This window comes from Anolis carolinensis, chromosome 3 (genome assembly GCF_035594765.1).
Source record: "Anolis carolinensis isolate JA03-04 chromosome 3, rAnoCar3.1.pri, whole genome shotgun sequence".
Lineage (NCBI taxonomy): Eukaryota > Metazoa > Chordata > Lepidosauria > Squamata > Dactyloidae > Anolis > Anolis carolinensis.
Genome location: NC_085843.1, coordinates 89170141 through 89187659, shown reverse-complemented (window position 1 = coordinate 89187659; position 17519 = coordinate 89170141). Strand labels below are relative to the sequence as shown.

Below are 17519 nucleotides of genomic sequence, written 5' to 3'. Positions count from 1 at the left end.
TTTTTATGGTCGGAGGCTTAACCCGACCCGGGCTTCGAACTCATGACCTCTCGGTCAGTAGTGATTTATAGCAGCTGGTTACTAGCTAGCTGCGCCACAGCCCGACCCCTTATAATACTTATTGCGAAGTATTTCTTATTTGAAAAAAAATTCTCTTCTCAGAACTAATTTTTGTTTTTGAGATTAGCATTTCAAGGCTTCATTTTACTGTTTCTCTTCTCTCCATCCCCTTCCCACTAATCCTTTGTGTGTGTTTGTATGCCTGTGCCATAGGAAAAGAATTGTATTCTTGAGAAAGATTTACTATCCACTTATTATAGTATTCTCCCCTCATCCCTGTTAAAGCAATATTCCATTTATTTTAACAATGTAATCATACATATGTCTACTCAGACTTACGCACCAATGAGTTCAGTAGAACTTATTCCAAGGTAAATATGTACAGGGCCAAACTACAAAACAAACACTGTATGGCAGATGCAAATACCATGCCCTGGGGCATGGCAGTACATGAGTTCATTAGGACTTCTTCCTAGACAAGTACAGGATTGTAGCTATACATATTCTATATGGCTATTGGAATTCATTGATTTCTTGATAACAATCATGCCTCCCCCCCTCCAATTACATAATTCATAACTAACTACGTTTTATTTATTTCCTGGAGCTAAAAATGTTGTACTTTACTTAACACCATCCTGCCATCCCAATTTGATCTGACTACAACTCTGTGTAGTAGTTTAGACTGAGACTTTGATTTATAAGTAAGCCAGGAATGGGACTGATTTATAGTGTGCATTGGGCAGTAAATGGTGTGTGTGTGTGTGTGTGTGTGTGTGTGTGTGTTGGGGAGGGGGTTGAACAAAAAGTTCAGACAATGACCATGGATCTGAAATAATGCTGTATTTTTAACAGTCTAATAAAGATATTTTGATTTTTCAATAGTGTGTTCTGTAATGTTATATTTATTGTTAATTATGTTGTGTATTTTATTTATTGATCCACCACCCCTTTTTTCATTAGTCCATTAGTTCATCATTCCATTAGATATGGGTGGCAAGTGATACAGTATCTCCTTCGAATAACTTGAAGCAAAGTTTTACTGCTTTCCCACTGAAAATGACAATACCATGTTAGATCATTTCTGTTATTTTTTTTAAAGATTTTAAAATATCAAAGCACTAGGAATCATAGCACTTGAATATTTTAAAACCTCAAGGTGTCAGGAATCACATCACTTGTGACACCATGCTCTAGCAATTTCACCAAGCCCCAAACATGCTTGGGGGTTCTCATGCAGCTGTATTGGAATAAACAGCAATATAAAACTGGGATTCCTCCCACATGATGTGTTTCTTTGCATTGAACCTACAAGACTCCCAATTTCAAAAAGCTGAACTACTCAATTTCCTGTCTGGTGTCACAAATCATTTTTTAAGCACTATATACTTAAGTTCTTCAAGACAAACTGGTTTAAGGTGTCTGAATAGATCAATAATGGCACCACACATTTAACTAGTATCAAACAGTGCCAAATCACTATGTAACTTTAAATGAGCAGCCATTGGACAATCTTTGAAGCCAGATGGTGGTAAATTGATATTTTAGAATGGTGTTTCAAAAGTGTAGTAAGGTTTTTACAGTTATTATATCCCAAGAAGGAGACGAAATTCAGAATAACTCTGCCATTTTATTTCACCATAGCAGTGGGACTTTTAAAATATAACAACCACTGATAGTACAGTACATTTGACATTCATAATCTGTTCATTTCACTGTGACACTAGCACTTCAGTTTATTTTCATTCTAACAGTTTGGCTGAAAAAGAAGGCATTCTCATATTAACTCTCCAGGCACAGCGAACCACTGTCGGGATAACAGCAATCCTTCCTACTACAGATGTGGGATTCACAGAAGCTGTATACACTTTTTCAACTTTGTATTGCAGCTCCAGTTGCTACAATATTAAGCTAAAATTCTTTTTCCTGCAAGGTTTCCCAGAACACCAACTAAGTTAGTCTGAGACCAATCTGGTGGCATTTCAAAAGCAAGTAAAGCTGTTATTCTAACACAAGCCTTTGTAGGTTAGATTCTACTTTTATGAAACTATCATAATCATTAGACTTTCTTGAGAGAAAAGTAATGTATATATATTTAAAATAAATAAAAAGCTGTACATATGAATAAAAGCTGCCCACTGTAATATATGTCAAATAAATGCACACATGTATGATAATTTCTCAACGGATGAACAGCCTCCTATGTGTGATATGCTTTGTATGGTTGACAAAATTATATCTGTCTTTATTGCAAGGTCTGGATCTTTCCAGATATGATCCTGGTGGGGATGGCCTCTTAGGATCACCATGTGTCATCCCTGGGCAGTTCCCATAGCCATCTGTCAGCCCAGAGAGGAGGGATAGCAGTACCACCCCATTTTGACATACCAGGAGCTCTAGAGAAGCCTTGTGATTTGGTACTGAAGATTTTAAGATATGTTTTTGGGTGAAATGGGAGGGGGGCAGGGAGGTGAGAGGGCCAATGGCCATATCCTACTTTGTGATTTGGCATTGGTAGATATCTGGCCACCTCCAAAACATAAAGGTGGGGTTTCCGCCCCTGTGTGGCTGCAAAATGCAGGTAGTGTCAGTGTTTTAAACATCAATTCCACTTGCGTTTTGGCCAGTGTAAAAGGGTCCTGAATGACACACTCTCAGCCCCAGAAAACCCTGTGATAGATTTGCCTTAGGCACACAACACAAAGTTATATAGAATGTAAGAGGGCTAAGAACATGTGTGGCCCTTTGAAAACAATGGAACACTTCCAACTTACATTTACCAAAAGTATCCCATTTGTTCTATTCTTTTCCAAACAAAGCAATCAGTAATATATTTGATAAAACACCCTTATTAATCCATAGAGTATGTTTTCCTGCATCCTTTAACATATACAATAGATATCAATACTTGTAGAACACTAGTCACAGCATTGTGATTCACTAGTAATAATAAACTGACCCATATGTGGTTTTTTACCTAGTGACCCAGTTGTTTTACTACTCTAGTAAGTTATACAGCAGTGTTTCATATAATGCATAGTTACTTGGAAGTTAGCCATACTAAACTCAAAAGGATTAATGCACAAGCACAGATAAGCTTTTGTTTATTCATCAAGCTTTCAGCTTTTAGGATAAGTATTCCATAATATATACAAAACAGTATTGTTGGGTTAACGGTACCAGTGTAAACACTGCATGTTCTGCAGAATAATTTCCAAACCACTGCTTCCATGGATTAAATTTGCCAGGAGTTATAGTAACTTATATATTTCATGATCATTATATTATCAAAGTCAGTTTCTATAATCAAATTAACATTGAAGTTACACGGTACAATAACAATGTTACTATTAGTGCCCTGTTCAAACAACAATATTTTCATTTCGACTTTCCTCCCCTCCTTGTTTCTAAGTTGTTAGAATACTACCTTTTAAGGTCAGAATGCAGCAGTAAGACAAACAAACTGACAAGGCAAACTGACCCAAAAGCTATCTTTAGGGAATGACACTGTTATAATGTTAACTCCACTTAAGCTTTGTCATCTTTATATACAGTGGCGAATTGTGCTTATTTATTTATTTTAAAAGACTTACCAGATGAGTCACCAGATATTTCAAAGAGTGTCCTGGCTTGTACTTCCATGAGAAAGCTCTTGCTCATATGTGCATGCACACACAAGTGCACACACACTTCTTTTTAATTTCCCAGTTGGTTCCTTTCTAACACTGTGAAGATAATGCCTGCACATCTACCCGGTGCAATTTTCAAGAGACAGAAAATAGCACAATTGTTTTAGCTGCCTTCAGGAACATTACATTCTCTGATGTACTTGTAAACAGTTAGAGTAAAGATAAAGAAGTCTCAGCTACTATGCTGTGAGAATACTAATGTCACCCTCCCCTCTCCAGGGTAATGGTTTCTTCCAACACAGTGTCAATCTACCTGATTATGTTCTTTTCTAATCAGTAATCTTTGTTTTCTCTGTAGCTGCGGAACCTCCAGTTCATGTGGGAGTTTTGCAAGGAGGCAGCATCAACAAGGTAACTGTGCAATGCAAAAACAAAGGGAGGGGGCAGAAACCCCTGAGAGTATTTGGATTGCCCTTAATTTTAACACTGTCTATACTGAATAAATGTGAGTGTGTCTTTGAAAGGGACTAATCCTGTTTTGCCAAGCGTTTTGAAAGTGTGCTAAATCCTTAAGAAATCTTATTGCATGGCTTGGAGTAGTGTCCTTTAACATGGAGAGGAAGGAGCTGAAATTTAAAACCAATACACTAAATATTTTCTCATCTACAATAATTATTGCCTTCTGTTTCATCTCACTACTAATGCAAAGTATTTGTATTGTGCTGTACACTAATAAATCAAGCATAGCTTCTAGGGTTTTTTTTTTCCATGTAAGGAGTGACTTGAGAAACTGAAAGTTGCTCTGGTATTAGAGAATTAACTGTCTGCAAGGATGTTGCCAAGGGGATGCCTGGATGTTTTGATATTTTTACCATCCTTGTGGGAGGCTCACCTCATGTCCCTGAATAGAGAGCTGGCACAAGGGTTTAACCCACTGCGCCACCGGGAGCTTCATAGCTTCTAGTGAAAATGCTATTGCGTGAGAACAAAACTGGATGTAAATCTACAACAGTGTGCAGATGGCTTCTCTAAATTGTCCATTCTATTCAGAAGCAGATGGATTGAAAGAAGAGGGGGGCAGTATACATCCATCCATCAAATTTCACCAGGATTTTTCTCCCCTAAAGTATTAACTATGAAAAAAATATCCTCACAATATGTATGTATTCAATGAAATTGGCTTCTTGGGACATTATCTTCTCACACAATGTGTGTGTGTGTATCTGCATACATACATATGTATGTTTGTGTGTGTGTGACTTTTTTGAATAATTTCAAAGCAGAAATCATGTCTATTCAGAAATAAACCCAATGAGTTCCAATGGCTTCAACTCTCAGGCAAGAACTTGTATCATTGAAGTTTTAGGGTATGTTGTGCACAAAAGTTCCTTCAGATTTCCTGATCTAACACTCTAAAAGTTTCCAGATGCCTTCTCTGCCAATATTGCTGATGCCTTACTTAACTGCAACTCCCATGATTCCATAGCATTAAGCCATGGTAGTTAAAGTAGTGTCAAACTGCACTCATTCTACAGTGTAGATGTACCTTCAAATTCCATACCCTCATTTACTAGGAAATATCCTTTCATATGCTAAATCACTGTATCTGAGCCTCATGAAATCTATACTGAATATGTATTCAACACATTCACTTTTTTACAGAGAAAAAGGAATGAAAGCTCCTAATGATGAGAAAACAGGCTACAATTTAAGAAAGCAAGTTGAAAGGAGACATGTTCCTATATTGAGAAAATGCACCAAAACAGAAAGAAATGAGATTTAGAGCCCTGGTATATAGTGCTTGAGCTGACACAATTTCCCTCAAGGCTGTAGCAAGAGTTTGAGTTTCGCCTCAGCTCTCTCTCACCAACCAGAGACCAACTCTGGTCATGAGCAGAGATGTGAAGAGTTGTTTCAATATCCTAAGGAAATTTCTCTGGACAGCTGCAATAAGAAAGCTTCATTTTATCTAGAGGTTGTGCTCAGTTGACAATTACAAACAGTTTAGGCTGGGATCTCAGAAACATACAGTGTCCTTCCCCCAGTACTTCAGTTGGCAGAGGCAATGAGCTGGAGTTAATTTATTTTGTAGAGGTTATGTAAATCTTTGAAGACACTTCCCAATGGCTTTTTTTCTCCCCCAGAGAATTTTGGCTATTATAAAGTTTCAATTCCTGGTTTTTATTTAAGTATATAAGTTTACTTTTTTTAAAAGTATTAAAAGTCTGTGAGAGAGACCAAATAGAATACTTGAAACCCCATCACAGACCTCTTGATCTCTGGATTACATCAGTGGAAGGGATATTGAGAAGATGATACTGAAACTCCTAAATGGAGAAGAATGAATTATACTAGTGATCTACTTGAGTTTACTGAGAGAGAGGAAATGAGAGAAAGAAGAAGAAAGAGAGAGAAGCATGGAGGGGTATGATTGAAATGTGCACTCATGTGAGTAGATTTAAAGAGTAATCATCTACAACTTTTTGTCAAAAATTGAGTATGGATTTTTAAAAAGCTTATAAAATAAATGTAAGCAAAACCATCCAAACAGAGTAAACAGATTAGTTAAAGCAATTAATATTCTTTTCAAAATATGTTTATAACACATGCAGAGCATGGACAAGGATTTTTTTTTGGTTGAGGGAAAAGTTGGTATGTTAAATATTCATATTAGTAACAGAATACCAGTGTTAAAAAAGTTTTCTCCCTATTCCTCTGTGATTAGAATATAGCTGTCCAACAATACACAGATATGTTGTCAAAGGCTTGAATACACAGATACTTTCAAATGGTACTCTGGTTCAAATATCACATGTCAAAATACTGTTTCTTTTTCCTGAAAATATGTATGTCTTCCTCAGCAAGAGATTAAGTGGAACCAGAGCCTTTTGGTCTATTTGGAAATTAATGTGAAAATTCAAAATTAAATCATAGCCCTATTTTCAGCTTGTTGTAGAGTTGCTGTTCATTTTCTGTTAGTGATCAAGATGTATTATGGGCTTCACAAACAAAATGGAAGCAAAATTATTTCCTTTTTAGAAACATTTTTGCATGACCTTAACATACATGTATAGAAACCAAACTGCAGAAGGCATAAATATATATGTTTTTTTCCGGTTAACTACTCATCACTGGAGTTAAGTAACAATAAGAGTACTGCAGACCAGTCAGCATGGCAGCTAAAATACATATTGGCAACTCCATTACATACTTCAGCCATCATGTTACTCATCTTAAATATCCTAGTGAATTCACAACAAGGCAGTAAAATAAGTCTTATCCAACTTTTCAATTTATATATGATTGTTGTCATATTAGTTACTGTACAGTAGAACAGGAAACAAGCAACTTTATCACACAAACTATACTTAAGGCAAATACTTGCTACCAACCTTATGTCATAAAGCCATAGAATCGTACAGTAGGAAGAGGCTTTGTGGGCCATCTAATTCAACCCCCTGCTCAATGTGTTAGTACAGGATGCTATATCCAAAAGTTGCCTATTGCACACACATATATATTATATAAAGCATGAAAAACAGTTTTGGAATATTTTTCCACATCTTGTGTTAATGTCTCATCTGGGCTATATGAAATCTCTTTGGCCAGCTGTTGTAAGCATCTTTTCCCCTCTTATGTGGTTGTGGTAGAAAGCAAATAACTGGCAGAAAATAAGATGATCAGCTGTTATTTAGTGATCTGGAACCAGTTTCACATTCAGGTATATGGCAAAACTGTGAGAGTAGTAGTGCTAGCAGTATTTGAGTGCTGGTATAATTAAAATATGGTAGGGGTATTAGCAGCAGCAATAAAATTCTCCAGAATCCCCACTTGTCACTTCTGGCATATGTAGGTGAGCTGAAGAGAAATGGCATTTTTTAAAAGGACAATGGACAGGGCCTCAAGAGAGGGAACATTTGTCATGGTGTGCACATATTTTTCTTGTCCACTGTCAATCCTGATCAAAAAGGCTTTGCAAGTCTATATATAAATCCCCAAGCAGTCTATTTTCCAGAGGTCAAATTAGGTCACAACAAGAAGCAATCCCCTTTTAAAGTTTGGTTCAGGATTTTTCTAAAAGAAGCAAAATTATTGTCTATCTCCTGCAATGCTTAAGCAAATGAGATAACAAAATCTATTGGAGAAAGGTTTCTATATATTCCACCAAGGCTTGCAAGGAATGACAGAGTTACAATGGGGAGAAAGGACACAGTTCCAAAGAGCAACTGCATGTCGATAATGCTTAGCTCAGAAAATATCTAATAGCTGCAGTTATTGCTTCATTTTGGACTAAAAAACAGATCAAGCTTTTTCAAATGAGACAGTTATGAGTAGCAAATAAATTTACCCTTGATCTGTAATTGACATCATGATTTAACTGCCTTGGAGATAAAATAAAATTTTGCATTGCAGTTCTTAGGGTGGAAGTAGGGTAGAGAACAGTGTTAGGCAAATAGAATAATTTGTACACACACATACATACATACACACACACACACACACACACAGCATTTGTAAGTTAGAGATATATAGATAAATGACAAGAATAGGTTTGAATCCAAGTGAAGAAAAGCTTTTCTCAAGAGGGAGTCAGAAATCTAAAAAAAAATATTTTTTTAATGAAAAACTTATTTTGTATGCCATGCATTGCAAAATTTTCTTTTCTCTGGATTATTCATTTATGTTCTCTGATCAAATAAGTTATGCTTATGTGAAATGTTGGACAGATAATGGTTTGCTATATACCCGTTACATGTTACTTGTTAAATGCAGACGAGTAACTAATCCATTTAAGGAATGAATTCAGTGGTCTTCAAAGACAATTCTATGAAGGCAGGGGTGAAACCAACAGCACTTTGCAACTTTAGGATAGATCTAGAAGTAAGAGCCTTTAAACTTGTGCTATACACAATTCAAATGGCATCGAGGATACCATTATGCTGGAACAATGAGTTGTGAAATACCAACATAGATTTGTCATAATTGTTACTACCACCACAATTTATCAAATATCATATATCATTTATTTCTTTATCATTCTTATCAATAATTCATTCCTTACCCTTCCGGTACTTCACATTACTCAGGGTGGCTAAGACTCCCAATATCATCCTCTGAAACACTCCAGGTGTTACATGTAGTAGAATTATCAATGTCCAAAATTAATTAAATAATTGTTAATCATTCACACTTAATAAATTCCAAAAGTATTTTGTTTTTAAATGTTCAGAAGTTTACAACCTTTCCTTCCACATGTGTACTCAGCATACACAATATGTTATTAAAATTCAGTTCTATCCTTTCTTTAAATTATAGATGCATCAACCAGTAAATGGAAATTTAATAGAACACGCTTGTCATTTCTAACTGGGAGCAAACTTCCTTGAAGATCTCACAGAATGCCAAGTAGTGCCCTTTTTAAAGGATCGATCACAGGAGAACAGCCTCGGTTAAGGAAATTTCTTTTGGTTAACAGGTACAAAAAATGCTAAACTCTTAAGGATATTCACAACTGAAACCATTCCTCTTCCTATGACAAAGCTATCTAAATATTATTTGAAATGTGAATCTTCAGGGCTTACAATTCACTCTCTTTTTCCCACTGTAATTTAGTTTGTACACATTAAACATTTTGAGAAAAACTGGCAAATAGACACTTCACATTGATTTTGCAGTCATTAGTCAGCTGAAGACAAGTCAGGGTTTCAGAGAGCTACTTTAAGCATGTCTGCTGATCATGTTTCACTAAGATTTTAATTTTTATTATTTTTTAAAAAAATGAATTCCACATAACCTTTGACATGTATTCTTTCTTTTTCAAAAGTGATATACACTATGAAGTGAATCTTTCAAGAGGGCACACATTTTGATCGATGAAAGAATCACTGGGTTGTTGAGAGTTTTTGGGGCTGTATGGTCATGTTCCAGAGGCATCAGAGGATGCCTGCCATATATGTGGATGAAACATCAGGAGAGAAAGCTTCTGGAAAACTCACAGCAACCCGATGAAATAAGTATTTTGATCGACGCCAGCCCTTTTCTGGTTTCACACGTACATACCTTCTCCTGGGTACATGGTGGTTTTCTTCATTGTTGCCACTTTATTGGTTTTATTTTTTCATTTTAACTCTGAATAGGATTCAGGAGAGCCTTCTTAGTACAAGGCAAAATTCTAGCTAGCCTTAAGGAGGCAGTAGTAAAACCTCTACTAAAAAAAAAAAAAAACAGCACTGGATTCCACTAAACAATTCAACAATTTTTGGCCAGTTTCAAATCTCCCCTTTCTGGGCAAGGTTCTGGAGAGAATGGGAGCTTCTCAACTCCAAAGTTTCTTGGAAGAAAACTATTATCTGGATCCATTTCAATCTGGTTTCAGACCTAGTTACAGACCTGGAACACCATTGGTCGCCTTGGTAGATGATCTACAAAGAGAGCTAGACAAAGGGAGTGTGTTCCTGTTGGTTCTCCTGGATCTTTCAATGGTGTTCGATACCATTGACCACCATATCCTTTTGGGTCATCTTGCTGGGATGGGATCTGGAGACACTATTTTGCAGTGGCTCCATTCTTTTCTAGAGGACCGAACCCAGAAGGTAGTGCTAAGTGACTCCTGTTTGACCTGTGGGGTCTCTTAGGGATCTATTCTGTCACGCATGATGTTTAACATTTACATGAAACCACTGGGAGAGATCATCCAGAGTTTTGGAGTTTGCTGCCATATTTATGCAGATGACATCCCATTCTATTTATGCAGATAACACCTTTCCACCAAAAGCCAAGGATGCTTTTCTGGTCCTGAATCAATGTCTGTCAACAGTAAAGGACTGGATGAGGGTGAACTGATTGAAATTAAATTCTGACAAGATAGAGGTGCTCCTGGTCAGTCATAAGACAGATCAGGGTATAGGGATACAACCTGTGCTGGATGGGGTTACACTCCCCTGAAGACACAGGTATGCATCTTGGGGGTGGTCCAGGATTCATCGCTGACCTGGAGACTCAGGTGTTGGCAGTGGCCAGGAGTGCCTTTGCACAACTAAAACTTATGTGCCAGCTGTGTCCATACCTTGAGTTGCCAAATATGGCCATGGTTATATATACCTTAGTTACATCCCGACTGAACTACTGCAATGTGATCTACGTGGGGCTGCCTTTAAAGAGCACTCAGAAGCTTCAGCTGGTTCAGAGGCCAGCAGCCAGGTTATTAGCAGGAGTATCGTATAGGGAGAGAACAACTCCCATGTTACAGCAGATTCACTGTCTTCCAGTTTGCTACCATGCGAACATGCTGGTCATCACGTTTAAAGCCCTAAATGGTTCGGGTCAACCTGGCCATCTGCATCTCTCATATGAACCTGCCCAGACACTGCACTCATCAGGGGAGGCTCTCCTATCAGTCCCAATCCCATCTCAAACTCAGTGGGGACAAGGGAAACAGCCTTCTCTGCAATTGCCCCCTGCCTCTTGAACTCCCTCCTGAAGGAGATCAGAATGACCCCAGCACTGTCCTTTTTTTTTTTTTTTTTTTTTTAGGAAGCAAATAAAAATCTTCCTATGCACCCAGGCATATGGAGAGGCAAATATTTGAAGATCTGGTCTACGAAACAAGGAATGAAATAAGGATATGGCTTTAACCCTGATTTTTACTGATATTGTGTTTTATTACTCTCTATGTGATCTATTCATACAGTTGAATGTTTTATATTATTTATCTGTATTATTTAATTTATTGTTGTATTTTTGTGACATTGAATATTTACCTTTTATAGAATCATAGAGTTGGAAGAGACCTCATGGGCCATCCAGTCCAACCCCCTGCCAAGAAGGAGGAAAATCACATTCAAAGTACACCCTGAGTTCCCATGGGAGATGGGGGGGGGGGGGTAAAATAACATTTTATTTATACTTACTCTCATTTAGTAAAAACAGCTGGGTACACAGGGAGAGAGTGGAGTGCTGTGCGTTGACAGGAAAAGGTCAGACAGAAGTTTGATTTCTTGTGAGAGTTACCACAAGAGATTGACTCTCCAGGCTGGGTTAGTTAACAGGAAGAACTCTAAGGTAGAGTTAGTTAAGAACCCAGGGGGCTAACTAGATAGATTAGTCAAATTCATCATTATTCTCTGAAGTAGAGCAAGGGTTTTGTTAATAACAGTTAGAACAGTTTGTTTAAATCTGTCTATAACAAAGTGAAGAGAACTGAACAAACAACCAATTCAAGCTGAAGTGCTTTTGTAACAAATCACACTTTTTTGTACCTCTCAGGAGTGGTTAGTTGTCTGTTTTAAAACAAACAAATCTTATTCTATTTAACTATCAAAAGGTCTCTACAGTGCATCATTCCATCATCAAGCCTTTGTGATAGTTCCAACATTAGTAACATCCAGTTACTACAGAAAAACCTCTTAATAAACAGTTGTTTGGGAGACAGGGGTGAAAGCAGGGTTGGCAGGAGTGGGAGCAGTTTACCTCAAATACCTTGGAAAATTCCTAAAACCTATTAGGTTTGTGGCAGCTTTAATTTAAAAAAAGTTTAAAAGACAAGCAGGGTTCACTTTACCCTAACCCATATCTATCATCATCCTGCTATCATATTGTAGGCAGGGGTGGGATCCTATAGGTGTGTGAAGAGGTCTGCCCTGCCTTAATTATAGTTGTCCGTGTCCGTGATCTCTCTTCCCCTTTGGATCCCAACAGAAAATTCAGGGGTATTTTTTCATAAATAAAATGAGAAAAGAAGTCTCCTCATCTAAAAAAAATCAAATTTTTATAACCATGCCCATTGCTTTCTAAGTTATCAAGATTTTATTTCTAAATGAAAGAAATAAGGAAGAGCTTAGAGCCTTGTGGGAGTTTCTTCACTGTTCAAAATTCTACTTGAGATAAGCCACTTGGTCTCTGTCAACTATTAGATAAACAGGATTTAGCAAAGGGTGAGTTCAGAAAAGTGAGTTCAAATGTGAATCTCAGTCCATTCTGCATGAGTAGCAGAGACGGCACTGCCCTTTTCACAAGAGTAACAGTTTGCCAAATGTCATTGCTAAAATGTCAAATCCCAATCCAAAACTCCATAATGTCAACAGTATTATTTCAGTTGGTTTTAGCGAACTCTAACTTAACACTATTGTGCACAGAACAAGCAACATGCCTTTAGAGACTGGGTCATTTTATTTACATTGTGTTAGCTGGATTCTTCCACTGGATGTCAAGATCTTTTGTATCAAAACATATGTTAATCATTGGTTATTGCTGGATATCTTGTCATCATGCAAAGCCAAGTAGTATTCTAAATGCAAATATTTGTGATATAAAGCTATTTTGTTTTATAAAGCTCCCAAACACTAAAATGAAAAATGAAATAGTAACCACTGGACTTACAAGCATTATACAACCCTCACATTACTTGGGAGCTTTCCTTGTAGCTATAGCTTGAGCAGGAGAAGCGAGAGAACAGAAGAGATGTTTACTGATTGGTCTGCATGTGGCCACTGGAGCTACAGAAATATGTATAGGTATATGTGAGTCAGAATAAATTTGCAGTGCTCCCAGGAGGTAGAACTGACCAAGAAGAAACCTTTTCTTGGATCATAAAGAGAAGGCTTTGCCTGTAGCTCATAGCAAAACTATTAGCTATTAGCTCTCATAGCAAGTTACTTTAATATTGTGGTTACGTACAGTTAGGGAAACTGTTCCTTTGTCATTTGGTATGATTTCATATTCCTCATTAGATATGTGGGTGATATCCATTGATGAGATAGGAAAGGGCTTGAATTTTCAGATTCTCCAAAGGAACCTGTGTGCCTTGGGATGAGATTTTAGGGTACTATTTTACAGTAGGTACATTCTTTCCTGAAGTGTCAAATCCAGAAGGTGATTCTAAGGACTTGTGTTTGACTCCTTGGTCATTGGCCTGTGGAGTCCCTCAGGGCTCTGTTCAGTGCCATCAGTATATGAATAATACCCAATTTTATCACTCCTTTCCACCATAAGACAAGGAAACCGTTGAATTGAAACTTAATCCAAACAATATGGAAAACTTTCTGATCAGTCAAGTGGTAGATCAGGGATCCATGGTATACTGGATGGAGTTACACTGCACTCCCTGAAGATGCAGATTCTCATCTTGAGTTTGAACTCTGAGCATGGAAATCCAGATTACAGGAGTAGCTAGTTCTCTTGCGTAGTTAAAGCTTATGAACAGCTGCACCCATTTTTTGAAAAATCAGATCTAGCCACAAAGGTACATGGCTAAATTACATTCCATGGATTACTGCAACACATGGTACATAGTGTGGCTTTTTAAAAGAGTTCAGAACCTTCAACTAGCCAAAAGAGCTGCAGCCAGATTACTGGCTACAGGGAACACATAGCTGTTACATTGGCTGTTGGTCCATCTCTGAACACAATTCAAAGTGCTGCTTATCACCTTTAAAGCCTTACATGGCCCAGGCCCATATTTATATTTACTCTTACAAAGCAGCCCATGATTGAAAATCTTCTGGGAAGGCCCTTCTCTTTGCCCCACAACCTTCACAAGCACCATATGTCTGATGGGGACACAGGAGAGAATCTACTCAGTGGCTACCCCTAGGCTTTGAAAGTCTTTCCCCAGAAATGTCAGAATAGCACCTTACCTACTATCTTTTCAAAGACAATTAAAGGTATTTTTAATCTGATAGGCAATTGATAAGTGACTTATTGTGATGGATATTGTGCTGGTTCGTGTGTTTAATGGTGTATGTTTTAACATGGTATTTTTATTGTGTAATCGAATTTTAATTGTTGTGTCTTGTGGAATTCATTAACATTTTTTCTTAATTATTGCAAGCTGCTTTGAGTCCCAATATCGGGGAAAGAAGTAAAAATAAATATATATTTCATTTTAAATGAATTTTACAAAAGAAACCCCTACAGATTGATCCCACTAGTGGTGGCTGCCTTTGAAGAAGTGATGGTGGGTAGAAGTGCTGAAAAAGGAGCTACTTATACATATGAATGCACATTCCCAGAGTTCCAAAGGCTTCCTAAAAAGTTAGCACTGGCAGTCAAGATGAAATACCATAGTATAATATATTATTGCTTCTAGGAGTATCCCTTCAACAGAAGTAAGAAATCAAACCAACCAAGGGTTTTTTTTTACCAAGTATATTAGATATATACATTGGATTCCTGTGAATATATGGATATGTCTGGTACTTCAGAAAGATGCAGTTATCAAAAGGGAACAAACTCCATCTAAATACTTGAACAAAAATTTCTGTTTAGAATTTTTCCAGCGCTTTATGCCAATAAATTGTGTACAGAAGGCTATCTGAGCTATCAAGGTGGAAATCAACAGCAGAACTGTTTTCCTATATTGTTATTATGTAGTTCTCACCCATATGCCACCCACCTTTCTTATGTGGAGTATAAATCAGGCAACTTACTTTCCAAATTGCTCATTGACAACCAGCCCCTAGGCTAAAGATAACTCATCAGTGATGAAGTTCTAGAAATACATCATTTGTCCTTATAAAGATATGCAAAAGCATCATAAACCATTGCTAACACTGCTGCTTTAGGCAGGGTTAACTCAGGTTCATGACAAAGTTGATTAGTCAACAGATAAGTGCTATTAGCTGTAAGCAAAATGAACAAGTTAAGTAATTGAGAGTAACTAACTCTCTTTCAACACAAGTAATATATATCATGTAATTTAATTAGCAAAATATTACTTTCATCCAACAAAGAAAACAAATAAATGAGAAATCAAACTCTTCCCTTGTAAAGGTGAAACCTTCTGTGTTCCCATTTCATCAATGTTCAATCATAATAGTTCTATCATTAAGAAACTAGGGATTAGAGAACCTTTTCCATGGCATTCTGGTCTTGCAACCTGTCAGAAGAACTGACATGGGAACTCTACATACAATCTTCATTTTGCAAAGAGCTATGGCATCCATTTACAGGAAGTGTCAATTCTTCTAATTTATATTCTTATTTATGAAATAATAATTTTATCAAGTGCTGTAAAATACCTTTTTCATAGTATGAATTGAGGCTGTCACATAAAACTCCATCTTAGATAGTATATATGTATCAGATGGTTTACATTTTTAGAAAGACAATTATCTTGTACAATTTATAGGTATGCATGCAGTAATTAAACAAATGGATGTTCCTCTCAAATGTCTCCCCACCTCTACCAGCAATATGATTTTTTTTTTTAAAAAAAAAAACATTTCACATAATATTTCCCTAGTCAGCCTGGTCTCTTATACAAAGTACTTCCTTTCCCTTGCCATTCCCCAATTAGTCACAATTTTGGCTTTGGCTTTTAATATATTATTTATTTTTTGAGTAAAATGAACAGGAATTATTTTGAATTTATGCCTATGGATGGATAAGGACTTTATCTTTTCTGGTCTCCTTATAAGTCTTTCTTGTACAAGATAAAGTAGAGTAAATCTTTTATCAAATGACAGTATAGGACAGCAAACTGACAGCACAGATAGAAAAGAACAAAGGAAAGCCCTCACAAACTAAAAGATTAAAGTCTATGTGCACATCATCCCTACACCCCACTCATCTAGAGATTATGAATATAATGGATGGGACATATTGCAAATTTAGCTGTCATCTGGATAATTATAGCTATGAAATTATGCAGAAGTCCCATTAAATTAATTATATTTGAGTATAGAATTGCTCCTTATATGTTCTCCATCAAAAGACAATAGTGTACCATGTCTAATCTTCCTTCCATACATATGTGTCTACGGATATATCTACTTAATAATAATAATAATAACAACAACAACAACAATAATAATAATAATAATAATAATAATAATAATAATAATAATAATAATATATTGTGATGTTGGGCAAGGCCCCATGTGAGCCGCCCCGAGTCCCTACGGGGAGATGGGGCGGGATACAAGAATAAAATTATTATTATTATTATTATATCTACTTTACAATGGTTCTCTTAATTAAAAGTCCTCTACCCTTTCCCCACAGAGGTCAATGTAACAAATATTATTCTGTCTACTCTAAAATAAAGGATTAATTTGTAAAGGACATATTAATTGATAGAGAAGATACTAATATGGAATGCTAACATGGAAAAAGACTTGTTATTTGTAGACTTAGGAAAAGTGTTCAGTAGTGAAGTACAATTTAGAGAGTTGAGCAATGCTGTATCTCAGAACATTGGTTAGATGTTGGAATGCCAAGAATATTATAAATATCTCCAAAATGAACAAATAATATAGCTGTTGAGGATCAGAAACGTGTAATGAGAGAAATCCTGGATTGATTAAAGTTTTCACAGCTTCCAATTTATTTTGTGCGAAATTCAGACAAAGGTGTTTTATGTTCAAATCTTTGTAGCATTCTCTGCATTGAAAATAGCATTTTCTGCATAGAAAACAGGTGCAATTTTTTCTGCAACTCTCCCCACAATGTTATGCAGAAAATGTTTTATCTAATACCAAAATGATACTTTATGTGCCAAAAACGCTATAAAAACTATCCCATTTTTCAATTTTGCACTGAATAGGTTCCCAGGTATAACATTTGGAGGTGTGGGGAAGGAAACAATACAAAGTATCATATACTCAAGTATAAGCCGACTCGAATATAAGCCGAGGCACCTAATTTTACCACAAAAAACTGGGATAACTTACTGACTTGAGTATAAGCCGAGAGTGGGAAATGCAGCAGCAGCTAATGGTAAATTTCAAAATAAAAATAGATACCAATAAAATTTCATTAATTGAGGCATCAGTAGGTTACATGTTTTTGAATATTTACTGTATTTCAAAGAAAAACAAACTAGCTCTATAA

At 36.5% G+C, this 17519-nt stretch overlaps 1 protein-coding gene and 1 long non-coding RNA gene across 15 annotated transcripts in view; one reads left to right on the top strand and one right to left on the bottom strand.

The window, feature by feature from the left end:
- dmd (dystrophin) overlaps window positions 1-17519 on the bottom strand; it is a 1684732-nt gene that overhangs the window by 1331595 nt on the left and 335618 nt on the right. Inside the window, exon 1 of one of the 14 annotated variants that reach the window (XM_062977164.1) lies at window positions 3654-3793. The exons of the other annotated variants lie outside the window; for them this stretch is intronic. Coding sequence (XP_062833234.1) covers window positions 3654-3720 — 67 coding nt within the window. The 5' untranslated portion in view covers window positions 3721-3793. Of the gene's footprint in view, window positions 1-3653; window positions 3794-17519 lie in introns of those variants that run through there. 14 annotated transcript variants of the gene reach the window in all.
- The window catches only part of LOC103278342 (uncharacterized), a 48388-nt gene continuing 34844 nt past the window's right edge, over window positions 3976-17519 (top strand). Inside the window, exons 1-2 of the long non-coding RNA XR_010004958.1 lie at window positions 3976-4100; window positions 9006-9165. This is a non-coding gene — a long non-coding RNA (uncharacterized LOC103278342). The remainder of the gene's footprint in view (window positions 4101-9005; window positions 9166-17519) is intronic.